Here is a 27069-nt window from a genome sequence, read left to right on the forward strand (position 1 = left end):
CGTAAATCTGGCTGCGTGGATTTGAGCACTTTATCTCTTGCATGAACAAAAACAGAATCCATCCATCCATCCATCTTCTTCCGCTTATCTGGGGTCGGGTCGCGGGGGCAGCAGCTTTAGGAGGGACTCCCAGACTTCCCTCTCCCCAGCCACTTCATCCAGCTCATCCCGGGGAATCCCAAGGCATTCCCAGGTCAGCTGCGAGACATAGTCTCTCCAGCGCGTCCTGGGTCGTCCCCGGGGTCTCCTACCTTTGGGACATGCCCGGAACACCTCCCCAGGGAGGCGCCCAGGAGGCATCCTGATGAGATGCCCGAGCCACCTCATCTGGCTCCTCTCAACATGGAGGAGTAGCGACTCTACTCCGAGTCTCTCCCGGATGACCGAGCTTCTCACCCTATCTCTAAGGGGGAGCCCGGACATCCTGCGGAGAAAACTCATTTCGACCGCTTGTATCCGGGATCTCGTTCTTTCGGTCACTACCCATAGCTCGTGACCATAGGTGAGAGTCGGAGTGTAAATCGACCGGTAAATTGAGAGCTTCACCTTTTGCCTCAGCTCTCTCTTCGCCACGACAGACCGGTACAGGGTCCACATTCCTGCCGACGCTGCACCGATCCGCCTGTCGATCTCGTGCTCCATCCTCCCCTCACTCGTGAACAAGACTCCAAGATATTTGAACTCCTCCAATTGGGGCAGGATCTCATCCCCGATTCGAAAAAACTGAATAAATGACTCTTAATTCTTGATAGTCAAACCTACTTTTTAAATGTTATCAGTCTTCTATAAATTCTAGGTACCGCGAAATAGAGGCAATAACAGAACTCTACACTTCACTTGTAGATATTTGTATTCCACGTCACAGATATTTACAACTGAATTAAAGTTATCTGTAAAGGACAAACATTTGACATGAAAATTATGGATAAGAAGACTAAAATACACTAAAGTGAAGTGAATTAGGTATCGAAAACACGTATCCAGTCTCGATTTAAATCAATAAAGGCTTTCCATATGGATGCATTTAATATAAATAAGAGGACCACTGGTTAGCACGTCCATCTCACAGGTAGGAGGGTACGGGCTCAATTCCACCTCAGCCCCTCCCTGTGTGGAGTTTGCATGTTCTCCCCGCGCCCACGTGCTTTATTTTCTGGGCACACCGGTTTCCTCCCACATTCCAAAAACACGCTTGGTAGGCTGATTAAGCACTCCAAATTGCCCCTAGGTGTGAGTGTGGATGGTTGTTTGTCACTGTGTGCTCTGCAATTGGCTGGCAACCAGTTCAGGGTGTCCCCCGCCTACTGCCCGATGACTGGTGGGATGGGCTCCAGCACGCCCGCGACCCTCGTGGGAATAAAGCGGGACAGAAAATGGATGGATAGATGAGGACCAGCTGATAGATAACACAAGGGAGACTCAGAGCAAGAAAATTGATTGTTGTAATTCTTCTTCTTTACCAGTAGGAGGTAGTCAGGGACCAGTTACGTGACTTTCGAAAAAATTACACTGTACTACTACTAGTCTAATCTAATCAATCAGTCAATCAATCAATCAATCTATCGACATACACACACACAGATACATATAGGGATATTTATACAAACCCCACAAACGCACATACTGAATGGAGACCTGCTGTCATGAACACACCAGTTTACAAACTTGACACTTTTATTATGAAAATAAGACAATTTGAGCATGTTTTCCTTCAATCATGCACATCATCTGAAGAACACACAGAGTGTCGTCTGCTACACCTGCAATGCATTTCACAAGTCTGGATGCACACGAAGAGCAGGAAGGACGTGCTTGCATGACACCTGACGGCCATGGACGTGAATCTGGCAGATGTGCACAATCTGGATGTGGCTCACGGGTAAAATCAGGACTGTGTGTGTGTGTGCGTGCGTGAGTGTGTGCAGCTTCTCAAGTGTGACGATGACTACGATTACTTGGCTTCCTGGGCTTTTTTGGCACTCTGTTTCTCCTTTGCCTGGCGAAAGAGATAAAACAGAGAAGTCAAGAGGAAGTCTCATCAAGAAAACACAAGACTATCAGTACTTGTTTATTTGGATCTATCCTATCTGGTTTGAGAAGCACATTTGGATGCCTAAAAATAAAAAATGCAAGTCATCTCACCTTCTCCACCAAAGTGATTAATTGCTGGTGCTCAGCCAACGTCTTCAATAACTCCATAATGAAGGGAAGATAGTTGTGCTTCCGTCGAATGTTTTCAACCTGCGTCAATTAACACAATCCAAAAGAGAGGAAGTGAGTGACTAAAAAAAAAAAGACTGCAAGAATGATTAAAAAAATGAAACAAAAATAAATAGTAAACACACACTTGCATGGCAACATAAAAAAAGCCAGCGTCAAGTGCAAAAGGACAGCTGAAGAGACACCGACCTTATATCTTTTAAGTTTCTGATTTTCTTCCTCGATAAGTAGGTGGTACTTTGCAATCTCCGACTGAATGGAGCTCAGAAATGTGCCGCTCTGGTCCGTGTCCATCGGCTCATCCTAGAAACGAGCCCCGGCAAAGGCCTTTCCGTCACTTGTCTTTTTATCAAAATGAAATGGAATCGCTCATCTGCATATTTGCTAGAATCAGCCACTCTGCTTTCATTGAACACACGCTAAAGAAACATTAACAGTATTTTGGCTGACCTTCTGTCACCCTGCGCATTTTGTCAGAATGACTTTGCAAGATCACACTCGTAATGGAAGAATGGAGGTATTTCGGGAAAATTCTCATTGTGCTACTGGCATTGCGTAACCTGAGTAAGCAAAGGTTACAGGGCAACAGAAAGTGAGCAACAATCTTGTTCAAGATGTATTGGTGGAGTTGTTTCTTAGTGTGTCACCTTATTTTGTAACGCAGCGTGCCTGACTCTTTTTCAACGCATTTTTTTTTTTAGGTTGCATTTGGTTGTATTGTGTTTGTTGCTATGTGACGCAAAAGGATTGAAAGCGAACCAACGTCCACTGAAGCGGGAAAAGAGGATCTCAAATAGGGTGAAATGTTCCCATCCGGAGCTGTTCTGCTCTTTCTCACCTCAGTCAGCTGAGTCTGAAGCTCGGCGATCTTCCGCTCGTATATCATTTTCCGGTCGGACACGATGGCCATTAGATTGAAACGAATTTCTCCCTCACTGTACCTGAGGGGAATGCAATTATGTCACGTAGAGGCAAAAGGTAAAACAATACACTCAATGGAGCGAACTACAATGCCAATTATGTAGAATTAAAATTATGAGAGTATATTTTTGTCTGTGTGAGCATACGTGACAGAATTTTTTTTTTTTTTGTGCTTTTGGTGGGGATACTCACTTTTGTATTCTTTTCTCAATGACCGGACGGACCGCGCTGATCCAGTCATCCTGGTTGCAGGCACCTGGTGAAAAGCAAATGTAAACCAAAAGAATTTTATTGCTTGGCTTCTTGGATTTTTTTGGTTCTGGATGTGTGTGATTTTTTTTTTTCTTTATATAATGCTGCGATCAAGATGTGGCTTTGTTGCGTGCATACCGAGGTCAATTGGTCCTTCTCGAAGTCCATCCAGCTCGTAAAGTCGACCGTTTACGGGAACGTAACTCACAAAGTGAAACGCGTCTTCATCTTTTGCGGACGACTTTGCATCAAACTCAAACATTTGCTGCCTGCAAATTGCAATCAAGACTCAGAATTAAGATGGACACCAACCATTTAAATTGAGCTGGTACATTACACAAATTAAAAATCACGACAGTCAAAAAGAATCTTCCAGACTGAGGTTACCTGGCAAAACCGTTGTGAACTTGTCGGATAACTTCCGAGTTGCTCAGAGCCAAACCTTTCATCTGTGGACCAAAACAGGACATCCACTTTTCATTTGCAAAGTACTGTTCCAAGAGTAGATGTAAAAATACAATTGTGAAACGGCAAATAAGAAGAAACATACTGCAGCATCAAAGCTGTGTGAAAACTCTCTGAACTCGGTTAGCGTGTCTCCAAGCAGCATGTCGGAATGGGAGCAGTTGAGCAGAACGCTGACGATGGCCTGGGTGGCGCAAGCGTTGTTGATGACCTAAAATCAGCAAGCTTACATGAGGACTACGGAAATGCTCTTCCCATTTGTGATAGGGCATAAAGACAGGCTGAGTAGTATGAATGCAGTTTTCTAAATGATAATGAAGAGAGGGCCGGGGAGTCAAACCTATTGCGCACATGCTTGTGGCTCTAATAACTGGTTTGGCCACCTTTAGTTGATGACCCAACTTTTGCGTAGCTGTCAAGAAGTCGGCCCACTCTTCTTTTCAGAATTGCCTTAACTCAGTCACACTGGAGGATTTCCAAGTGTGAGCTTCCTGTAATAAGGCAATGTTCAACCACTACAATAAATGTGCACTGCAGGTTTGGGTAATCCAGTTTTTTGCAAATACATTTTTCTGATCCTCAACAGTCATTGTAGATCATGAAAAATTAAGTGAGGTGGTTGATTATCTTTGTTGCGTTTTGCCCTTTAATAGACTAACATAAAATGAGATCACTGGCAACAGGAAGGTAGATGTTAGGACTACTCCATACAGATGCCATGTTGACAAAAAAAACACACCTGTTTGGCAAAGAAGATATGGTCGAGTCTTGAATCCTGTACAATGGATCCTGCTGGCTCTTCACCCGCTTGCCACTTGAAGAGGAAGATCAATCCATGGACAGGCCTGCAAGAGAGCTTGTAAATGACAATGCATGTCCTTGTAAGCGCCACGATTTTACATACTTCAAGTTGTCAAAGTTCTCTGGATCCATACTCCATATCTCTTCGACCTGTGCACCTTTGCAACCTGAAATGACACAAAGGCGCGGGATGTCATTATTAGAATGTTGGAAATTCCAACAGATTCGAAAAGTGGAGTCGTTCAAAACCAAGGGATGGCTTTCACGCGCCGTAGTTTTTGAACGCTGAGTAATGCTAACCAATTAGCTCATTTGATTATTGTTGCGCAAAAACGTGAACGATTCATGCAAAATGTGCTACATGCCAGCTTGACTGCTCCGCTATTGAGTGGGGCTTCTTTCATTTAGCCTACGCAGTCGTTTTGCAAACGCACAGCTCATTGTGCACTTCCCTTTAGCTGTGCAGCAAGCTACAAGAGTTAGCCTCATAAATCAGCAGCAGTGCATTCGCATTCTAGTCAGTTCAAATCACTCACCGAACCCTTTGATCAGCTCCGTGAACACCCCGGGGTCACTCTCCATGAGACACCACTCACCCGCACTTCCAGCCATGACGAACAATGTTGTCAATGCGGTCGAGATACAGGGCACATTTACCGCATGCAAAGCCCGAGCTAGCTTGTTCCAAGGGTGCTTCTTTCAGTAGTCGAGCTAATGTCAGTGCTGCCTGCACTCGGGATGGAGACCGTGACCGGGCAATGTGTGCTAAAACTGGGTGGGCTCGTTTTGCCGCACAGCGTACATACGGTGGCGGGCGGTGGCAGCAATTTAAGATAAATAAATTAAAAAACAAATACAGTTCTCCTAAATGCATCTCCATTGGCATCAATTCAGTAAGTACCGGGACTCCACACAGTCATTGCATTTTTTCAAGAATGTTTGAGGCCCATAAAATATACTTAGCGGATGGCATTGTTTTGTTTTTATTGTTCAGAGATCGTCTCCTGAAAAAAAATGTATGGAAATAAAACTTTGATAAATAAGACAAAAGTCTTCAGCAATATACAGGTGGGAGCGCACAATTTAGTAAACATTTATAAATACATAATTGAAAGACATCCAAAGAACGGTTAGTCATTGTGCAGCTTCAAAGCGTCCGCTCCCCGAGCCTTCCGAGTTGCGATCGTGGCAGGGAGCACACTGATTGATCAGGGGCAGCAACTTGCCCTGCTGATGGAGCTGCTTGGTATCTGAGCCGCCGCCGATGCAGTTACCGTTAATGAAGACTCTCGGCACCTGAATGCACACATTTCGTGTTTGTCATATTGCATGACTAAATTGAGCAAATTGATTTTTTAATACAAACATTCAAAACACAAATCCCAGAAGCATTGTAAGATTCTCACTGTTCTGGCACCGGTCATCTGAGCTAAGGCCTCTTGTAGTCTTCTCCCGTCATCATGTTCATCAAGTTCGATGACTTTGTAAGAGGCACCTATTTCGTTGAACACATTTTTGGCCATTTTGCAGTATGGACATGTGGTCTTGGAAAATATCACAACGCAGTTCTGGGACACCAATTCCTGAAAGGTTTCAAAATATATGATTTTTTTTTGTCATAGACAAATAAAAAAATAATCTTTTATGTCAGGAGTATCACTGGCCTGCTATCCCAGGCATGTTCACAACATAAAAATTGACACCCAAGACTCACTGTTCATGTCAATTTGCATTTAAAACAGTTGTAATTGTGAGCCTGACATCATCAAACATGTAATAATTTCATTGTATTTACATTTTCATTGCTTTTGTTTGGATTGGAACGAGACATGATCAATTATACCTTTCTAATTATTAATATTAATTCAGGGCTCTACTTACATGAACAAATTTTACACACGCTGCACTGGTTGATCCTCCCGTTGTGGAGGATGCAAAATTCCCCATTCTGAAACGAGATGAAATGCACTTACTTAAGAATCCACAACATTGATGACTATCATAGAAAGCGCTTCTCATGACCTTGAAAATGGCACTACATCGCAAGAACTGGTCAAAGTAAGGATGAAGTAAAAGTACAGAGTTGCCGGTGTTAACTTCTGCAGATCCATGACTGGTGGTTCTGCAGCTCACGGGTTTGGAAGCTGCGTTGTTACACTCTTTTTCATGTCGTAACCAATTGATTTGCACAGGCGTGGTGCGTGTGGTTAATCCTGGATTAGAAACCAAATTGGCTGACGTAATGAACACCTTCAAAACTGGCCACTTGGCCAGTGTCTCACGATGGGGCACAGTCCCACTCTTCAGAGGAGCTAATCTTTGCAAAATGGAATGATCGCCACTGTTTTGCTCAGACCCTAGTATCCATAGAGGTAAAATGCTGTGTGTGTATTGATTTGTTGAGATAGCAAATGACTGCATTGCGCACATAATGACCTTCGACAACGGTTCCACACCACTCGAGAAAAAAATCCAGCTCGGGAAAACATCGACCAAAAAAAATGGTTTCAACCACCGGATGAAATATGCAGTCAATCTAAGAGGATACTCGTAACACTATTGCAACTAATGATTGTCATCTCATGTTTGTTTACTACGTCCTTGTTGGCTTGACGCTTACCTTACATCGACACCGGAAGTAGTACACGACCTTCGTCGCAGCTAACTGACGTCACACATGTCATGGTGATGGGAGGCGCGTCGAATGGAGTTGCAACGCTTTTATAGTTTGTTCTTTTTCTTGTTTAAAAAAATCATGCATACAGCATATAGCAAAGCTTTTGTGATGGCGAGGGACACACATTTTTTTTCCTTTATACATATATGCATGATTTTTTAAACAAGAAAAGGAACAAAAGATGTCTATCAATCAATCTATCTATCTATCTATCTATCTATCTATCTATCTATCTATCTATCTATCTATCTATCTATCTATCTATCTATCTATCTATCTATCTATCTATCTATCTATCTATCTACCTATCTACCTATCTACCTACCTACCTACCTACCTACCTACCTACCTACCTACCTACCTACCAACCGACCTACCTACCTACCTACCTAATCAAAACACAGTGCTCCTTTATGTTAACTTTTCTTTATGCTTCTTTTTCAGCATTGCTGTGAACCCAAATTATCCATTCAATAATTATTCATTCAATAATTGTGTGTATATATATATCTATATCTATCTATCTATATATATAGATACATAGATTGTTAGGCTACGGATTTTAGTTATTGATCTGACTCCGAATTGCGATCAACACTTAACATGAGTTGCTATGTCCCAATCCACACACTGGCGCACCTAACAATTTTGCGAGTTCGTTCTGTCAAAGAGAAGACCAGTAGATCAATCAGACCAAATTTACCAATTGTTTATTCCTGACAAAGCACACTAATACAGGCCTGGATCCCGGGTCCCTCACACTAAAACTCGTGCGTTTTTGTGACCACCAAAAGACGACACATTCTTCCGGGTTACCCAGTTTTGAAGAAACACAATATGAATATTAAAGCATGCAAAACATTGTGAGATGATTGGTCGATGGCCATCTCCTCCCCGTCTAGGTGTTGTTGCTGAGGTCAGGCGGTTGGGTTTTCCCTGCGAAGCCCGACCACCTGGACGTGATGTTATTCTCGTTTCTCACCGACCTTGAGGTGTTCTCGTCCGGTACTCCCTGTCTGGGCCTATTCCACAACACTTCGAAGAAAACAAGTTCATGCAGTTTGCCTGCACATTCTTCGCCACCCACCAATCCACACGAGCGCTCCAATACTAGATATTATATTAATATGATTATAAGTTCAACACAACCTTAAAAAATATGTTTGCAAACTGCCGAAAACACATTTCCCTTTGATAGATAGATAGATAGATAGATAGATAGATAGATAGATAGATAGATAGATAGATAGATAGATAGATAGATAGATAGATAGATAGATAGATAGATAGATAGATAGATAGATAGATAGATAGATAGATAGATAGATAGATAGATAGATAGATAGATAGATAGATAGATAGATAGATAGATAGATAGATAGATAGATAGATAGATAGATAGATAGATAGATAGATAGAGATTATATAATTATTGAATGAATTATTCCGTCAATTCATCCGGCGAATGTCCGCTCCCTGGCGAACAAGATGGACGAACTGCTGCTCCTCACTTCAAGGAACACGGACTTCAGCAGATCCGCCGCGCTGTGTTTTGTTGAAACGTGGCTTAGCGAACGAACCCCCCACCACGCCATGGAGTTAGCTGGGTTTCGGCTAACGCGTGCAGATCGCAGCGCGGAGCTCTGCGGAAAATCAAAGGGAGGTGGTCTCTGTTTCTACATTAATGAACGTTGGTGTACTGATGTCATGGTGTTGAAAGAGTTTTGCAGCCCTCTCCTAGAAACACTTTTCATAAACTGCCGGCCGTTCTATTCACCACGGGAGTTCTCCTCGATCGTCATGGCAGCTGTTTACATTCCACCACATGCGAGCACGTGCGAGTGAAGCCACGCAGATGCTGGCTGACCAGGTGACAGACATGGAGAAACTTCTACCAAATTCACTAATCATTGTTCTGGGTGATCTTAACAGGGCGAACCTCGCACACGAACTCCCTAGATCAGGGGTGTCCAAGTCCAGTCCTCGAGGGCCGCATTCCTACATGTTTTCCAAGTTTCCCTCGTTAAACACACCTGTGCAGGAGCCTGATCATTGAATCAGGTGTGTTTAACGAGGAAAACTTGGAAAACATGGAGGAATACGGCCCTCGAGTACTGGACTTGGACACCCCTGCCCTAGATACAGACAGCACATAACGTGTCCCACCAGAGGGGCACAGACACTGCACCACTGCTACACCTTAATTAAGGATGCATACCACTCTGTGGCTCATGCAGCTTTAGGACTCTCGGACCACTGTCTAGTTCATCTGATCCCGGCCTACAGACAGAAACTAAAAACTTCTAAGCCTGTGGTGAGGACTGTAAGGAAGTGGACAGTGGAGTCAAGGCAGGACCTCCAAGCCTGCTTTGACTGCACCGATTGGAGAGTTTTTGAAACTGCAACTTCAGACCTGCATGAACTCACCGACACTGTCACATCATACATCAGTTTTTGTGAGGATCTGTGTGTGCAGACTAAGACCTTCTGCACGTACAACAACGACAAACCTTGGTTTACACCGAACCTCAAGAGGCTGCACAAAGTCAAGGAGGAGGCCTACAGGAGCGGTGACCGGGACCTGTTCAAGCAGACCAGAAACACACTGAATCGAGAGGTCAGGAAAGCCAGGAGGTGTTACGGGGAGAGGCTGGAGAGACACCACTCTGCCAATCCTGATCCCTCAACAGTGTGGAAAGGTCTGCAGAGCATCACGGGCTTCAAGAAACGAACCTGTGGAGAGCCCAAGGCTTGCTAACCAGCTAAACAGGTTCTACTGCAGGTTTGATCGGTCCTCCCACACAACGGGACCTCCTCCAGCACAATCTACATACTCACCTCCCCCCACAACTGCTCTGTCCACACCTCCATCACCGTGGTCACCGACTCTCTCTCTTGCAGAGGCCGCGCCCGCACTCCAGATCCGCGAGGAGGAAGTGCGCCAGATGTTCCGGAGACAAAAGATCAGGAAGGCACCGGGCCCAGACCTCGTGTCACCTTCCTGCTTGAAAGTCTGCGCTGAGCAGCTGGCGCCCACCTTTGCACGGATCTTCAATCATTCCCTGGAGCTGTGAGGTGCCCTCGTGCTTCAAGAGCTCCACCATCGTTCCAGTGGCCAAGAAGCCCGCCATCACAGGTCTGAATGACTATAGACCTGTTGCACTGACATCTGTGGTCATGAAATCTTTCGAGAGGTTAGTGCTGAACCACCTGAAGGATGTCACGGGCCCCCTGCTGGACCCCCTCCAGTTTGCCTACCAGGCAAACAGGTCGATGGATGATGCAGTCAACATGGGACTGCACTACATCCTGCAACACCTGGACACCCCAGGAACGTACGCCAGGATCCTGTTTGTGGACTTCAGCTAGGCGTTCAACACCATCGCTCCTGACATCCTCCAACAGAAGCTCATCCAGCTCGCGGTGCCTGCCTCCACCTGTCGGTGGATCACCAGCTTCCTGACCAACAGGAGACAGCGTGTGAGGCTGGGGAGCATCACATCTGACAATACTGGAGCCCCTCAGGGGTGCGTCCTCTCCCCACTGCTCTTCTCCCTCTACAGTGTAGAGTCTACACCAATGATTTCTCCGCAGGTGACTCTCCTGTGAAGCTCCTGAAGTATGTAGACGACACCACTCTCATCGGACTGATCCAGAACGGTGATGAGACTGCATACAGACAGGAGGTGGAGCGGCTGGTCCACTGGTGCAGCCAAAACCACCTGGAGCTGAACCCGCTCAAGACCGTGGAAATGACAGTGGACTTCAGGCGAGGCCCTTCACCACTTTCACCCCTCACTATCCGCAGTAATACTATTCTCTCAACAGACACCTTCAGGTTCCTGGGAACGACAATCTCTCGGGACCTGAAATGGACCGGCCACATAGACTCTGTCCGGAAGAAGGCCCAGCAGAGGCTGTACTTCCCGAGACAGCTCAAGAAGTTCAATCTGCCGCGGGAGCTGCTGAAGACCTTCTACACTGCCATCATCCAGTCTGTCCTCTGCACCTCCATCACTGTCTGGTTTGGATCGGCCTCCAAACAAGACAAGCACAGACTGCAACAGACAATAAGGACTGCAGAAAAAATAATTGGAATCAACCTCCCATCTATCCAAGACTTGTACCTGTCCAGGACCAGGAAACGTGCAAGTAACATCTCAACAGACCCTTCTCACCCAGGTTGCAGTCTGTTTGAACTACTCCCCTCCGGACGGCGTTATAGAGCTCTGTACACTAAAACCAGCAGACACAGAGACAGCTTCTTCCCCCAGGCTGTTGCTCTGATGAACTCACACCACTCTTAGAGTCTCAGAGTCATTACTGTGCAATAACATCCTGCTCTCCACATCTTTTTTGTCTACACTGTTTGTACTATGTGTCCTCTCTGCATCCATTGCAGCCTGGTCATCCTAGAAGAGGGACCCTCCCATCTGTGGTCTCTTCTCAAGGTTTCTCATTTCCCCTAGCTGGAGTTTTGAGTTTTTTCTTGCCCTCTTGGGAGTTTAAGATCAGTTTAAGATCAGGGGATGTTTGAGAATATCTTCCATTTTTTACATGTCCTGAGTGTTGTTGTTAGTCACCTAAATGTTGAACAGAGGCTGTGATTTACCGAAGTCAAATTCCTTGTTTGGCACGCTCAAACATGGCGAATAAAAAAATCTTGAATCTTGAATAATTTGGGGTCACCGCAATGTTGATAAAGAAGCTTAAAGAAAAGTCAATATAAAGGAGCACTGTGTTTTGATTGGTAATAGTCCTGTGGTTGACTGAGCAGAAGTATTGTTTTGTGACTGAGTTTATTGACTCAACTCTTCACCGCAGCCTGTATTGCCCAACGTTATGCAGCTAATAAACTGATTTGGATCTTGTGTGACTGCAGCCCTGCTGGGGCTGTCCTGCTTGACAACAAAGACCACTGAGTGAAGATGCTGCAATCAAGCAAACGCGGGCAGCAGCGCAAACATTTCAAATGGGCACTCTTGTTTGTTTTTTGTTTTGAAATGAATCGCCAACTCCCACATGCTTCTCTTTGCCATGAGTCAGCTTTAGTTTCTGCGCATCTCATTTGATAGATTGGACGCAGTGGCTTGGGTCGGCCGAGCAAGCCTGTGCTGTTGGCGCTGACATTTGTTTCAGGGAAGGTTAGTACAATGTGTCAAGTTAGTTTCTCCTTCCTGTTGTCACCACCAATTGCTGCTTTGGCTGGAGGGACTTGTGGGGGGGTGTTGCAGGTGCCACAAACTGGATTGGTGGCACGTCAGGTTAACTTTGAGACATGCGCATGCACTTGCGCGCTTGTCGCCGTGACAGCTTGGGGTCGGCCTTCTTTGAATTCAGGGTGCACGCTATCCAGCATGTGTTTTCTTTGATAGGAGAAGTGGATGGCACTTGTTTCAGAGGCTCAAGGTGTCAAAGGACATTTCATGGCTCCTTGAGCACAGTAATCCTTGAGATCTTGATACAGGCCGGCAAATAAAACGGCCTCGAGGAAGAGGCTGAAACGCTTTGTGGACTCCACTTCCACGGATCTGTGTTAATTGTCTGGTGGCCAATGAATAAGGTCAACCGCACTGTGATAGATGGAGGTGTCTTGATTGGCCAAATAGTTTTTTTTTTTTTAATCACACGTGGGTCCTGGCACCTCATTAATTAAAAAGGGAAGTCATACAATGGACATGGTGAAAGGCTCACTTGGGCGTCATTTCAGTTTTTAAATTTTCACATTAATGAATCATTTTTATCATGTCTCTGACTTAGCTAATAGCATGAATTTGAGCATGAAATTTTATTCGTCGGTATGTGCTCGAGTCTAATAATGCACGAACCCTAATGATGAGGAGAGTAAAGCAAATTGAATTTAAAATAATTTAAAAATGAAACGAACCAGACCCTCCAAAATTGTGTTTCGAGTTGCCCTGTCTCGACCTTTGAGAGGGCCAACTGAATTTCTCCACTTACAGTTTCCCTTCAACAGTACTCAGTCAAATTGTTATGATATGTGCTATTTCTGTTTTATACACAAGAGGGCACTGTTGCTTCGTTGTGCTATTTCTTATTAAAGATGCAGCCATAGCATATCATATAATAACAATAATAACAATTATAACATTATTATTAATAGTAATAATAATAATAATAACAGGCAGCACGGTGCCGCACTCACAGTTCAGAGGGTGCGGGTTCGGTTCCACCTTCGGCCCTCCCTGTGTGGAGTTTGCATGTTCTCTTTGTGCCCGCGTGGATTTTCTCCGGGCACTCCGGGCACTCCCACTTCCCCAAAACATGTATGGTAGGCTGAATGCGTACTCCAAATTACCCGCAGTTGTGAGTGCGAGTGCGGATGGTTGTTCGTCTCCGTGTGCCCTGCGAATGGCTGGGAACCGGTTCAGGGTGTCCCCCGCCTACTGCCAGATGACAGCTGGGATAGGCTCCAGCACGCCCTTGACCCCCATGAGGACAAGCAATGTCAGAAAATGGATGGATGATGGATGGATGGATGGATGGATGGATGGATGGATGGATGGATGGATGGATGGATGGATGGATGGATGGATGGATGGATGGATGGATGGATGGATGGATGGATGGATGGATGGATGGATGGATGGATGGATGGATGGATGGATGGATGGATGGATGGATGGATGGATGGATGGAGGGAGGGAGGGAGGGACGGACGGACGGACGGACGGACGGATAATAATAATAATGATGTGCAAGTCAGTTATCGCCAGTGTATTAGTTGTACTTGCTTTTTGCACACTGCTTTCATTAAATTCGGCACTCAAATGTGCCAGTCAGTCTGAAATTGCATTTAGAAAAGAAAAAAAAACATGGCTTGTGTCGTGAGCAGCTGTGCCCGATGCCGCCTTTATCGCTAATAATCCTCAGCCCTCAGCGCTGTGGGCGGCGGTAGATAAGTAAAGTGTTGCCCTGCTGGCTGTGCAAGTTGGCCATCCATCTTGCAACTCTTCTCTGCTTCCCTTGTATTTACTTTAAAATCTTTTCCCCCGGTGTCGTTTTTATCAGCTGCCTTTGGAGGCCCCAGAGCAAACTGCCAGTGTTCAATGGGATTTTTTTTTTTAACTACAGCAAGAACCTGTGCTACAATAAACATTTTATCAGCGGGCCAATAATCTGTTTGAGATAGCACAGAGGCAGACAAGAAGCGGTTGGTTGAGGACGCAGTGAGTGTTACTTTGTTTTTGGACAAAAGTCAGATAGTGATCTCAGAATATTGATCCCGGAGAGATATATGCACTCTTAATTGTAACGATTGGTTGTGTACATAACTGCAACCTGGCTCCGAAGTTATTTTGCTACGTTTTAATGAAGATATACAATGTCCACCCCTATTTGTTGTTATTTTGTACAGTCATGAAGTAATATACTTAGCGTGTTGTTGTTTGGTTGTCATTTCCTTTCTCATGTGAGTTTGCAAAGGCAGCTGGGACAATATGAACTCTGGGTTCACATAATAAGCACACACTCCCAAATAGATGAGGGGAGCAGCAATTCCAAACCAGCCACGAAACCTGCAGTAGGAGTGTCACCAATAAGGCATCCAAATCAAAATAATTGTGCATGCTCTTTTCTTTCTTCCATCCTTCCATATTTGTCCGCCGGCGGGGTGTGTTTGCATTCGTGCATTTGCCGCGTGCATTTGCCTGTGTCATCACTTGCCATCCTCTAGTGTTGCCTCTCCGTCATTAATATTGTTTCTCTCGCCGCATAACTCAAGGGATCAATCACCGGTTGCCACGGAAACAAAATCAGCCATGCAGGTACTGTATTGTGTGTTGCTACGGCTTTTGCCTGCGTAAACGCTGCACACCGCTTCAAATACCGCAAAAGATATTCAGTGCGAGCGGTCCTCTTGAAATGCTGCAACCTGCCACACTTTGCACGGTTCAATTGGAACTGTGCACACCAGCTTGTTCCTTTGCCTCCAAATAACCGGTACGCTCAGGTACATTTTCATTCCACTGATGCTTCATATTTCTCTACAGTCTCACTGGAATCCACCGTGTGGTAAATTCATTTGACTGGACCTGATTTGGAAAGGTCACCTTTGACAGCACAAGACCAAGCAGGAAGTCGGTGTGTCAACTTCCAATACGGGACTGCTTTGTGGCATTGAAGCACAGGGTCACCAGGACTCTTATGTGGAGAACGTGTTAGTGCCGGACACATTGCAAGAGCTCTGGCGTTCCTCTGTGGAAAGAGAAGAACACTGCGGGTGTTTAGTGTATCATTTGGAGGGGGAGAAAGAATCGTGTTCCATTTGGGACGTAACAATAAATTGTGAACCGCGACGAATGGTTTTCCATGGCTGCTCTTCCAGCTGACAGAGCCTTTCCCGTGCGATTGGCTTTATTCGCTCTGCAGGATGGCAATGGTGGACTGTAGCTGATGCTGTACATCACAGGCAAGAGCTCGGCAACCTTGCGAGGGAACCCTTTCTTTGCATGACAATGAGAGAACGAGGCGACTGCCAGAGACGGACTGCCTCAAATTTACAAGCTCCCGCATGCATTAAATAAACAGAGCACGCAAATACGAGAAGATGAATCAGGGGGAAAATAGTGGCATGCTGCGACAGATGAAAACAGCAACATTGACGAACCGAATAGTCATCTGACTTGATTGGAGGAAATAAAAGCGGCCAAGCATCTTGGCGAGGCTTCATTAAAGTATGATTAGGAAGATTAGCCAGCCTGTTAAAATATGAGCAGAACATCTGGCCTCTATGTGGGCCGCTTGTGTTCACCTCACTTTCTGTTTTGGTAACATTTCAGCATTTAGATTGGAGTGAAACTTTCCAAAGGTCCTGCAGCAATACAAGATAACAACAAGTGCAAAGTTGGAGCAGATAAACTCGAATTCAAGCCTTTGTGACATTATGGTTGTTAAAGCACAAGTGGCTGCCAGCTGTCTTGCTCAATCTTCTGCAAGCCTGGCAAACACTGCCGTCGTCCTGTGGAAATCAACTCTTCTTTGCTTGCCACCTCGGTAGACAAAAGATGGGGCAAAAAATACTCAAGAAGAATTTGATGCAAAACCCTTTCCTTCAGAGACGCTCTAATGGCTGCGGTGAAACCTTTTCTATTTCACCTCAAACTTCCATGAAGGTTCATCATTCATCCCTGAGGAGAGCTATTTGTCAGGCCACAAGCCTGGCTTTTACGGAAAGGTCAGGAGATTTGTCTGATCCTGAAGTGAATGTTCCTCAGTGTGATTTCTGAAGAACAGTGAGCTGCATGCCTTGTTGGACTTTGATCAGCTCCTCCACTCCATCATGATGGACATCTCAATCCATTCCCCCTGTTGGCCGCTATTGCACATTTACAGCAGCACAATACAGATCAGTCACTGCCCCTTTGCCATTCATTCATCACCCCCCTCCCTCTTTTTCATCTGACCTCCTCATCCTGTTTTTTCCGGTCTATCTGCTGAACTTGTCTCTCAGCCGACTCAGTGCAATCTTGATTTCCCCCCTATGCGAACAAAGAGCCTACTTCTGGCGCTTGCGTTCTTCCTGCTTCCTCTCCTCTTTCTTATTCACTTTTTGGCCTCGCCCTTTTTCATTATTTGTCGACGGCAGCCGGATACGAGTAATCTAGCAGTCTTATTGCATCGGACATGCATGAATAATACCTCGTCTTGTTCCCAATATCTCCTCACTTTAATCATGACTAATGGCGGCGGGTGATGAAAACCGGGGTGCAGTACTCCATAATTGCACCGTGCAGAATCAAATAAGCTTCAAGAAAGGCATTTGGATTGTCCTTGACAATTGGTTTGTCATTTGGAAGGCTACTGAGTATTTTAGGAAACACTCAAAATCCGCACAGTGTAGGCGTTAAAGAATGAAGTTATGGTTCTACATCACCTTGCAAGCTGGACTCCAGGTCAGGTCATGTCAGATTTATTTATATAGCCTGCCATCACACGTGGCGTTTGAAATTAGCTAGCTAGCTAGCTAGCTAGCAAGAACACTCGGAATCCACGAGGTGTAGCCAGTTATGACCAAGATAAAAGCCAATTTGATCCATTGCCTTCCTTTTATTTTCTTGCTGAAGCAACGCTAACAGCCTTTCATACTTTAATTAAAATCCAAATGTATGGGGGTTTTTTTCAGCACAATATTGTATGCACCCTGGAGACGATGACCTTAATGTTTAATTCATTGTTCATTACTCAGCCTTGAGATTGTATCCTCACATTATGCATACTTGATCGGAACGGCAAATGTTTTGAATTTTTTTTATTACACATCCAATACAACTTTTTTTATCATTTATTATCAAAGATTGTTCATCATCTAAAAAGAATAGAAACTAGGGGATAGAATCTAGAGGGGATCGATAGTATGCATGTATGTGCATGTATGCACGTATTTTATTCATAAATAACATTTCAGGTCATTTTCATGCAAGAGAGTGCTAGAAAAAAAATATATATTTTTTTGTCCTTGATACAGGTGACTATGATCCAAATTAGCTTGTGCTGCAAAGACAAAGAGATGGCTGGTATTTATATGGCTCAATTAAACTGTACAAAAGGAAAGCATCTGATGATGCAATTGAGTGATCGAAAAGAACCTTATTTATCTCACTTATAGTTTTTGAACCATCAAAACGAAGCTGCTGAAATGCGATCATCTAATTGACGTTCAGACTAGCTGCAAAAGTCGATGCTGGTGAAAGGTGAATGCGACTCACACTGCGCCAGCGTCAATATGAAGGCTCGTCTGTCTGTCTGCGCCATGTGACCAGAGTGTAGCCTGCCTTTCACCCAAAATCGTCCGGGATGGGCTCCTCCTCCCCGTGGCTCAGCACGAGTAAGCCAGACTACGAGTGGATGGATGGATGAATTCAGTTCATTTAATCACCAGCTGCTCAAGTGAACTTCTTAATGAAAAAAACAAGATCGGCCATCTTTTGTGTGCTTTCATGTTTATTTTTGTAGATAAAATACAGGATATGGCAGATAAACTTTTAGAATTTGTGGCATTTGATGCAACTGGAACGTAAACACTTACAGAAAGACAGAAAGAGGTCAGAAGGAGTGGACAATGCCAAAGATATTTTCATTCATGTTTAGGTAGTATGACCTGCAACCAAAGACGTGTACATTTCCCTTTGTCTGTGTAAACACATTGGCGACATCTTTTGAAGCTTAGATTTATCTGTGTGGAATACTTTTTCTCCGCCACACTGAGCCCGTGCGCCATAACACAGATGCGTCTGTCATTGCACCATATATACAATACTTGACATTTCTCTCAAAATAATAAAAAAAATTAAAATCGACTGTACACGATAGCAAAACCAATGTGCTTTTCCTACGCCGAGGTCAACATTGTCATCAAGGAGGCCGCTCTCCGTGGAAGCGCCGTTGCCTGTACCTGCCGTTCTTTTCCTTGGCCGTGTTAACGCAGGCGTTGTGCTTGTTGCTCTGCAAGTGGTTCCAGTACTTGACCAGTTCGTTCGGGTGGAACTGATGCGAGGTGATGAGGTGGCTGTACTTACAACTGGAGTAAGACACCCTCCAGTGGTTGAAGAGAAATTCATTGGGAGGCGGAGTCGGGTCGATGCGCAACTTGGCGAGGCAGATCCCCACGTAGACATCCTCCAGGTGGAGCCTGCGTATGCCCAGCGAGGCCTGGTAGATGAGTTCCGCCATGTCCCCCGAGAAGACGTAGCCCGTGCCGGAGCAGAAGGTTGGGTAGCGCTCGCTTGGGTACAGCTCGGGCGGCATGTACCACTTGCTGTCCTTGTTTCTGTTGGGGGCGTACCCTCTCATCAGGTAGCCTGTGAAGTACCTGCGCCTGGGAGGCAGCTCGGGCTTCAGCAGCTTCTGAATGAGATACTCTGTGTTGACAAACATGTCGCTGTCTGTCTTCATCACGTACGAGGCGTGTGCGCAATATGTGGCCACCCAGTTCATGGCCATCAAGGTTTTGATGGTCAGGTTGTAGTAGGTATCTCGATATTCTTGCTGGATGATGTCTCGGTAAAGGCGACTCTCCTCCTCGATGCTACTCTGAAGCGAGGCGTCTGAGCTCTCGCCCACGCCCAGGAGGAAGAGTCGCACAAAGCCCAGGCCCATGGCCACGCTGTCGTTGCCCCACGTCTGGCGGATGGCCTTGCGGGCATCGGCCTGGCCCGGCTCGGCGGCCACCAGCAGGACGAGGAAGGGGGTGCTGTCGCTGCACTTGAAAGGCTGGTTGAGGATGTAACGGTAGGGCTGAGCGCTCAGCTTCCCTCCCACGTCCATCTCCTTCTGTAAACTGTTGTTGGTGCTCATGGAGTCTCCCAGTCCCATGATGGCCACGCGAGCTGCCCCGCCTCCACCAAGTCCTCCTCCCGCCTCCCCGGCCAACCCTTCTGCGGGCTGAGAACTGAGATTAACCGGAGGGGGCTTGGGCGCGACGACACCCGCCTCCCGCCAAAGGCTCCTGAGGGAGCTGCTCTGGTTGGCCTCCCCCCTGGCGTTGCGGAAACCCCTGACGGTGTAGGCCAGCGGGTTTTCCCGTGGCCCGCTACGGCCGGGCAGCCAGTCTTGGCGACTGAAAAAGGAGAAGATGGTGAAGAGCAGCGCCAGCGAGAGGAGGCCCGCCACATGAGTCCGGAATAGCGAGCGCTTGGCCGTCCACGTCATCTTGAGGGGACAGCAATGTCGCCGTCGCCACTGCATGGTGAAGGTCGGCCTTGCAGGAACGGGCGGAGGCGCTCACATTGAGTCGCCTCAAACATGTGGTTGGTTGCCCAAAAAGTCAAAGTTGCTTGAGCTGGCAGATGACGTGGTTGGAGTCTTTGGAAGGTCGCGTCGCTGAGGTCAAGTGTGGCACTAAGAAGGCAACTGGAGACTTGAGCAGTTTCTCTTTGGAGATAAGAGAGTTCTACGTCTTGCTCCCTTCAGGATATGAGAGGGCTCCCTTCCTCTAATCTGAAACAAAAACAACAATAAAAATCAGATGGCGAGCACTTCATTTTCACTCGTGCCGAATTGCATGTCACTTGTCCAATTCTGCTTGTGGAGCGGATTGGATTTTTTTTCCCTTCTTACTTTGACACTCCTCTTGCAATTCTCAGTCTAATTTCATTCCCATAAAACACCAAATTGCGGGCTATTATTGCAAACGGCTCTCTGGGATAATACAATTAAACATTTTAAAAGGGAGAAAAGGGAGTGTTGTAACAGCTTTGATTGGACCGGGGCGGAGATCACAACAAGACTCGTGGCAAGTGGCTCAGTGAGGAGAGAGAACAGGACAATTGCAAAATACTGTTGGGAGAATTGCCGTTGCGTTTGCCCCACATGACGATGATATGATGATCCGTGCACGTCATTAAAGCTCGATGCCTCACCTCTAAGTACCGTAATTTTCTGACTAAAAGTCGCTCCGGAATATAGGTCGCATTAGCCATAAAATGCACAATAACGTGACAAAAAAACATATATATAAGTGGCTCCGGAGTATATATCGCATTTGGGGGGGAATTTTATTCGACAAAATCCAACACCAAGAACAGACATGAATGAGCAACAACAGGCTAAACCAGGGGTGGGCAAACTTTTTGACTTGCGGGCCGAATTGGGTTCTAAATTTTGACCGGGGGGCCGAACCAGGAGCAGATGGATGTAGTGTTTGTGTGAAGTAATATAAACGACCTGTAAAGGTCATTGCATAAAAGGTTTTGGCCTTTAGTAGGTAGTAAAGCGTGGATATTCAAAAAAAAGTTTTTTGAAAACAAATGCATTTATTAACAGCATTAAAAAAAAATCCCTAAAAAACTGCTATCAGTGATTCTCATAAAATACGACACTGTTATTATGAATAACAGTCTCCATCACTTTAGTGCCTGCAGGTCAGATTAATGAAAGATGTTTATCTTAGGAGATCACGTCAAACGGCAAACATTCTGACCAAATATATCATCTTGAAGAATCGGTGAAAGCATACATCTAAATAAAGTAATCAAAACGGCAACACGGTGAGGGGTATCTGAAAATCAGAGCAGAGTTTTAACTCACAAACACCTGGTAACAGAGGTGAGGAAACGGGAAACACTTCCTTAAAGTAAGCCTTAAGAACTTTACAGGTTAAGATTAGTCACAAACAGGTGGTGCATCAATGTCCTTGAGCATCCTGCATTGTTTGAAAATGAGAATGGTCGCTAGTTTCAATCCCTGCTATTTGTACAGATCATATTCAAAATGCATTTTTTTACAACAAATTTGAAAGCCTCCCCTTCATTTTCAGTGGGAACAGTGTTGTTTGTCTCCCTTTTTTTGCTCGTGTGTCATAGTCTGGAGTAAAATTTGTTGCGGCAATTCTTAGGAGAGATCCGAGGTGTTGGTCCGTTTACCTAGATCTGTGACGGGTTGATGTTGAGGTTCATGTGGCTGAACGTCACGTCGCGTACGTCGAGCCAAATTGGCCACTCTTTTTAAACACTTGGCACTCAGTGTCCACCTTGCTTTTCCTTGGGCGACTCATTTTAATGGAAGGATTCCAGGGAAAGGTTTGTGGGTGGCTTTAGCGTAAAACTGTATCCGAAAGCTCGGTGCGCAAATTACAAGAATGCTGTCGTCACAGCCCACGCTCTAAATTCGGCACTGATACAAAGAGAGCGCGAGTGCGCCATTTCCGTATATTGAGTATGTACACGCACTTGTGAGTGTGCACCGAGCTTTCTGACGCGACTTTCGGTAGTAAATGCGCAGGCGAGTGTCACGCAAGAGGCCGAATTTTCACTTGTTCTGGCCGACATGGGGAACCAGCCGAGGCGGACTCTTTATGGCGCAAGAGCCGTTGGCACTTAGAAAATTTGAACAGCGGCGTGCGCAAGTGCGCGGCCCGCTGGAAGTCGAATGAGGCTCCGCGATTTCATCCGCGGTGCTTATAAAGTGCCGATCCGCTCGGAGCTATTTTCGGCATGCGCGCGCTCACCGGTTGCTGGAAGTCGAATGAGGCTCCGCGATCTCCTCCGCGGTGCTTATAAACAGCCGATCCGCTCTGCGGGAGCTATTCCCGGCCACTTGGCGCGTGCGCACGGCCTCCCGGATGTGCCAGTCGAATGAAGCTCTGCGATCTCCTCCGCGGTGCTTATAAAGAGCCGAGCCGCTACGTGACAAACACAAACGAAGAGCTGAGAACGGGCCTGACGTAACATTCAGAGTTATTAAAAAAATATTACATAAATAACACGTTTATAAAACCTTCTGTGTCACTCCAATTCATTAAAGCCATCGATCGTCCTTTGTCAACAACGGGTGCGCGCCGCTAACGGCGCTTGCACTTTAAAATACTCCACAGGCCCATATAACGATATATAAATTAGATATCAAATAACTATTATATAAGCAATAATATCAAACCATCTGTGCACTCTAAATCATTAAATCCATCGATCAAATTCCTCGTCCTTTGTCACCAACGCCGCGCGTGCGTCCTGACGTCAGCCTCGTCGTTATTCCACAGATCTACTATATAACTATATTGTAGTGTTAACAAAGTAAAAGGAAAGATGTGGGTTTGGTAAACGGCTCTTTATTTAACAAAACAAACTTCTAAGCGTGTGGCGGCATGGACTTCCAGCCACCGATGTGGAAGAGAGCTCCATACAGTAGGACCAGGCGTGCGTAAAAGCCATGTCTGAGCACCATGCACCGTCTGCGGACAGCCACCCGGCCAAGCGCCGGCCCCCGACTTTGATCCACGGAGGTGAAAGAGAGCTCCGTAGAGTAAGACCGGCGTGCGTAAAAGCCATAATAGTTTTTCAAACCTTCAATGTCACTCCGAATCCTTAAATCCTTCAAACTCTTCGTCCTCCGTGTCACTTAGAAACAAAGCCTTTGATGATGCCGGTAATACGTGGGACCCTTCGTCATCTTCGTCATCCCGTGATCAATCGTTGTCCTTTACGTAAACAACCGCCGCGCCGCGCTGCTGACGTCACTTGAAATTCAAATTACAGTAATCCCTTGCTACATCGCGGTTCGTTTATCACGGTTTCACTTTTTTTTTTTTGTCTTTGGAAAATTTTTGAAAAAATTCACATATAAGTCGCTCCTCATTATAAGTCGCCCACCCACCCAAACTATGAAAAAAGCTGTGATTTACAGTCCGAAAATTACGGTACGTATAAATCACAGCTTTGCTCAATATGACGCAGACTAATGCTCCAGGGAGGAAGGCACTCGGGCCAACCAATGTCATCAGCTCCGTGTCGAGTCGCGACCATGCGGAGGAAATCCATCCGTCGAAACGAGTTTTCGGGGTCCGGCGGGCGGTGGAGCCAAAGCCTGCGGCAGCCTGCGGCAGTCTGTGTGGCGATTACGATCTTTTCCTGCCAGTCACCTTAAGCTTATCACCACTGCCTACCTGTCAAAATGAGGCCACCCGGGATGCGCAACTATGAGCAGGAATCTAAATTTCACCGTTCTTTTGGGGGATTTGATCAACTCAAGGACTATAAACGAAAGCAATTCATCAATCCCTTAAAATGTTACTAGCAATGTTTGCTTTTAATTTGAAAACAGCTCTCTCACAGTGGAGTTGCCTTCACCTCACTCTTGAGTGTTGGGGAGCCTGAGGACTAGAGGGGGTTGGCTCGTAGGGTTATGCCCTTTTCGCCCCCGGATGTCGGTCAGAACACAGGAGGGAAGATGTGGTTCAATTTTGGTTGCAAAGTGTAATCATTGTCAAAGACGGACACGGTCACAGCAACACGCACATGGTCAATATCAGCAGCGTCCAACACCCATCTGTAACTTACCGCTGTGCAACTAACTGCATACAATCGCGATAATCGGAGGTAATTCACGAGAGACTTAAGGCGTGGTGATTAGCTCTCCGTACAGCCTCGGCCTACTGTAGTTACACATTAAATTCTTGTTTAGACAATGTCCAAAGGTGACCATTCCTGCGCTGTCCAAGCAACATCTACTCGGACCACCGCTTCGGTGGCTTGGAGGTCGAATACGCAGACAGCTGAGCTGAAGACCTGCGCCACCGCCTCAGTGGCCAGCATCCCTCTTGAGGGCTCTGAGGAGTAACTCACTCCTGCCATCCGTTACAAGTGCAAAGTGGCGCACCCTCTGCTGGCTCTGCTGCGTCGTTGCCCTACTTATCCCCAGTTTAACAGAAAAAGGTCAAAATAATTTCCTCTTGTTGATTTGATTTTTTTTCTCTGCTTGTGTCTCACAGTTTCTAAGCTCAGTGACAAGTTGTCCGTACGTCGAGCTTTCTTCCAAGTCGAATGTACAGTTTTCTTCCGTATCCAACCCTGCTCTCTGTCACTATCACGTATCCGCTCCTCGCCATTTCCTCGTCTGTGCACTCGCCCCTCCCCGCCTGTCTACTCATAAGCATTGTAATCGCTGTCATTTGCTCATCGTTACCTGTCTTGTATTTAAGTCCTGTCTGCGTGTCACTCCCTGTCAGATCATCCTGTTAGTCCGTCCCTGTTTGTTCCTCTTTCCCCGTTTATTCCTCTTTTCCTGTTAGTTCCGCTTTACCTGCTTGTTCCTGCCTGTTTGCCTCCCTGTTAGTCCTGCCGTGTTCTCCTACCTGTTTGTTCCCTTCATCCTCTCCTCCACCACCCTTTTCATTTCAATAAACCCTGGTCCAAGTTGCATTTGGTCACCTTGCTCCATTCCCCATGTGACAGTCATGTTCCGTTTACTTTTCAACTTTTGTGTCATGTCTGCTTCTCGGTCCAAATCTGGCTCCTCGTATTGAACTAAATTGCCCTTACACTTGTTTGTAGACCCCGTGGAGGCTTTTTGTGTGTTTTGGGGTGTTCTTCTAGGTATTGAGGGGGGCTGTTTGGCGGACCTCGGGATCATTCACATCATGTACAATATTTAGGCTTCTCACCAGCTGGTCTGCTGGTCTTTTTTGTTATTATCGTTGTTTTGTTTTTGCAATTCGAGCCCGTAACCTCAAAATGTCTCATGTTGGCCGCATCCTAAATGAGGCCCCCCTTTCTGTAAATGAGTTTTATTGTAATGTCACCATGAGGCCAAAATCTATGCAGATTGACTCCTGCCGGATTGTCTGACGTGACTCATAACTACACAAATTTACTCTTGATGGGCAGATGGGTGTTGAAAAGGCCCAACTTCTTGCATGAAATCAATTGAAGTCAGTTTTTACTTCCTTTTTATGATCCACCTCAGCTGTTGGCAGGCATTCGCATACACCATTCCTTGCCAAGTGCCTCAGACTGCATCGGAAACTCCCTGGCCTTTCCTCTTGGCAGGTCCAAGAACGTTTTTTCAGAGCTTGATCATTTGCAAATTAATACAGAATACATTTGAAGATGGTGATGGAACGGCCAAGAACTGGCTTCCCGCTCTCCTTGAATTCAAACAACTGACACGCTTGCCTGGGTTAAGAAAATGCAAAGCGCTCACCTGGTCCTGCCTGGGCTACTTTTGGGATGCACGTAGAATGGCTTGATGGGCAAAGCGCCCGTGCAGGCTCAGGGATGATGCAGGCAGGCTGAGTGTGACAGTCAGCGGGAAGAGAAGTGGGTGGGGACGGCTAAATAAATGATGAGGATGTGGAGGACTCACGAGATGTGCAGTGCTGCGTACCTCCTCTTCCTCATGTTGCAGTCGGCTAGCAGCGGAGTCGTCGCCCGCTGCTTTTAGTCCACATCACCGAACTGAATGAAATCAAGGCCTTCTGTAGTCCGTTAATTGCGCCGACACATTGCTCGCGTTCCGTCCTCGCTCACAGCCATCTCCACAGTCTCCAAGCCTGCGGGTTTTTTTCCCCCGAGCTCCCCCTTGCTGCAACTCCTCCTCTCCTTTCTCCCCGGTAAACACCGCAGCTTTCCTTCCCGATCCTCACCGCCGTCGAGCGCTCTCATCCAAGTTGCTCTTTCTCAAAAACATCGCAGCAGCTTGCACACGAGTCGGAGGCTGGCCGTGCAGCGAGAAGAAGGCGCGGGCGCGGTGGGCGATTCTCGCCTGGCTGCTGCTGCACGCACGCACGCACGCAGATCGAGCGACAGAGGAAAGCTGCGCGCTTTGCCCTCCTCACAATGCAATCCAACGAGTCTTGTCGCGGTTGTGGGAAAACAAAATGTTCTCCCTCAAGCCCGCGCGGAGTGTTTCGTTCATCGTCCGCATCCTAGCTTGTCTCTGTTGGAGCGACCACAGTCGAGCAGCGGATGTCCCGGGTGGGAGCGATGTCAGACGCCGCCACACTGACGGAACTCTCACACGTCACTGCATTTTTAGCTCAGCAACTCACGTGACCCACTTAGACGTTCCTGCTATGTTCACTGAATGTAGGGGGCGGTGTGTGTGTGTGTGTGTGGGGGGGGGGGGGGGGGGGGGGGTGTAATAATAACTGTCTACTTTGCACGCCCGACATCTGTCTAAATGGTGACATTCAAGTTGTCAATTTCATTTCTAATTTCAATTGTATAATTGCATGCTGACATTTTTTATCTGCCGTTCACAAAGAAAGGCTGTCATAAATGGCATACTTTTCTCCCCAGATTTTCTATTAAATTCAATATTGCATCTATTCGAAATGTGTCCATTATTAATTTTTCATAGCACATTTTCTAATTATTTAGCCTCCATTTCACAAATTCATTGATGTGCACGTGAATTATTTCATCAGATCGTTTTTTTTTTTTTTTTGCAGTTTAACTATTCATCAAATTTAGCCTATTAAAAAAAACATAAACGTATTG

General features: G+C 46.1%; 3 protein-coding genes and 1 long non-coding RNA gene across 20 annotated transcripts; 1 reads left to right on the forward strand and 3 right to left on the reverse strand.

The window, feature by feature from the left end:
• Nucleotides 1-1656: 1656 nt before the first annotated feature.
• On the reverse strand, nucleotides 1657-5458 carry uchl5 (ubiquitin carboxyl-terminal hydrolase L5). 2 transcript variants are annotated; one of them, XM_088394467.1, is made up of 11 exons: nucleotides 5196-5458; nucleotides 4763-4826; nucleotides 4598-4703; nucleotides 3944-4069; nucleotides 3781-3842; nucleotides 3532-3662; nucleotides 3334-3397; nucleotides 3059-3161; nucleotides 2410-2523; nucleotides 2143-2241; nucleotides 1657-1996 (listed from the first exon to the last, which is right to left on the reverse strand). In XM_088394467.1, exons 1-11 carry the CDS (start codon nucleotides 5269-5271, stop codon nucleotides 1952-1954), a joined length of 990 nt encoding a protein of 329 aa, XP_088250593.1. In that variant the 5' UTR covers nucleotides 5272-5458; the 3' UTR covers nucleotides 1657-1951. The 2 variants fall into 2 exon arrangements, with proteins under 2 accessions (XP_088250593.1, XP_088250594.1); XM_088394468.1 differs by lacking the exon at nucleotides 5196-5458 and adding an exon at nucleotides 5025-5111.
• A 168-nt stretch (nucleotides 5459-5626) lies between these two features.
• Nucleotides 5627-7369, reverse strand: glrx2 (glutaredoxin 2). Of its 3 annotated transcripts, none has more exons than XM_088394471.1 (4): nucleotides 7280-7369; nucleotides 6541-6607; nucleotides 6066-6242; nucleotides 5627-5955 (listed from the first exon to the last, which is right to left on the reverse strand). In XM_088394471.1, exons 2-4 carry the CDS (start codon nucleotides 6604-6606, stop codon nucleotides 5794-5796), a joined length of 405 nt encoding a protein of 134 aa, XP_088250597.1. In that variant the 5' UTR covers nucleotide 6607; nucleotides 7280-7369; the 3' UTR covers nucleotides 5627-5793. The 3 variants fall into 3 exon arrangements, with proteins under 3 accessions (XP_088250597.1, XP_088250596.1, XP_088250595.1); XM_088394470.1 differs by lacking the exon at nucleotides 7280-7369 and adding an exon at nucleotides 7096-7273; XM_088394469.1 differs by lacking the exon at nucleotides 7280-7369 and adding an exon at nucleotides 6682-7066.
• LOC148388177 (uncharacterized) lies at nucleotides 6868-12207 on the forward strand. Of its 3 annotated transcripts, none has more exons than XR_015862186.1 (4): nucleotides 6868-7031; nucleotides 7781-10863; nucleotides 10931-11105; nucleotides 11165-12207. It is a non-coding gene; the product is annotated as an uncharacterized LOC148388177 (long non-coding RNA). The 3 variants fall into 3 exon arrangements; XR_015862187.1 differs by having other exon boundaries at nucleotides 7781-10472; nucleotides 10586-10863; nucleotides 10931-12207; XR_015862185.1 differs by having other exon boundaries at nucleotides 10931-12207.
• Nucleotides 12208-18278: 6071 nt separating this feature from the next.
• b3galt2 (beta-1,3-galactosyltransferase 2) lies at nucleotides 18279-26586 on the reverse strand. 12 transcript variants are annotated; one of them, XM_088394416.1, is made up of 4 exons: nucleotides 25955-26586; nucleotides 25772-25859; nucleotides 22302-22475; nucleotides 18279-20293 (listed from the first exon to the last, which is right to left on the reverse strand). In XM_088394416.1, exon 4 carries the CDS (start codon nucleotides 20039-20041, stop codon nucleotides 18710-18712), a length of 1332 nt encoding a protein of 443 aa, XP_088250542.1. In that variant the 5' UTR covers nucleotides 20042-20293; nucleotides 22302-22475; nucleotides 25772-25859; nucleotides 25955-26586; the 3' UTR covers nucleotides 18279-18709. The 12 variants fall into 12 exon arrangements, with proteins under 12 accessions (XP_088250542.1, XP_088250538.1, XP_088250546.1 ...); XM_088394412.1 differs by having other exon boundaries at nucleotides 25934-26586; XM_088394420.1 differs by lacking the exon at nucleotides 22302-22475.
• Between the last annotated feature and the right edge of the window lie 483 nt (nucleotides 26587-27069).

The sequence above is a fragment of the Syngnathus floridae genome, chromosome 13, assembly GCF_059516105.1.
Source record: "Syngnathus floridae isolate MCC-2025c chromosome 13, RoL_Sflo_1.0, whole genome shotgun sequence".
NCBI lineage: Eukaryota > Metazoa > Chordata > Actinopteri > Syngnathiformes > Syngnathidae > Syngnathus > Syngnathus floridae.

Excerpts from the sequence above, each read along its gene's own strand:
- uchl5 (XM_088394467.1), bottom strand. The coding sequence starts at position 5,271 with ATGGCTGGAAGTGCGGGTGAGTGGTGTCTCATGGAGAGTGACCCCGGG. Across the intron at positions 3,843-3,943 it reads CACACAGCTTTGATGCTGCA|ATGAAAGGTTTGGCTCTGAG; the intron begins GTATGTTTCTTC and ends TTTGGTCCACAG. Across the intron at positions 3,162-3,333 it reads ATTGAGAAAAGAATACAAAA|GTACAGTGAGGGAGAAATTC; the intron begins GTGAGTATCCCC and ends CATTCCCCTCAG.
- glrx2 (XM_088394469.1), bottom strand. The coding sequence starts at position 6,770 with ATGGATCTGCAGAAGTTAACACCGGCAACTCTGTACTTTTACTTCATC. Across the intron at positions 6,243-6,540 it reads CGTGTGTAAAATTTGTTCAT|GAATTGGTGTCCCAGAACTG; the intron begins GTAAGTAGAGCC and ends GAAACCTTTCAG. Across the intron at positions 5,956-6,065 it reads AGATGACCGGTGCCAGAACA|GTGCCGAGAGTCTTCATTAA; the intron begins GTGAGAATCTTA and ends GTGTGCATTCAG.
- b3galt2 (XM_088394422.1), bottom strand. The coding sequence starts at position 20,041 with ATGCAGTGGCGACGGCGACATTGCTGTCCCCTCAAGATGACGTGGACG.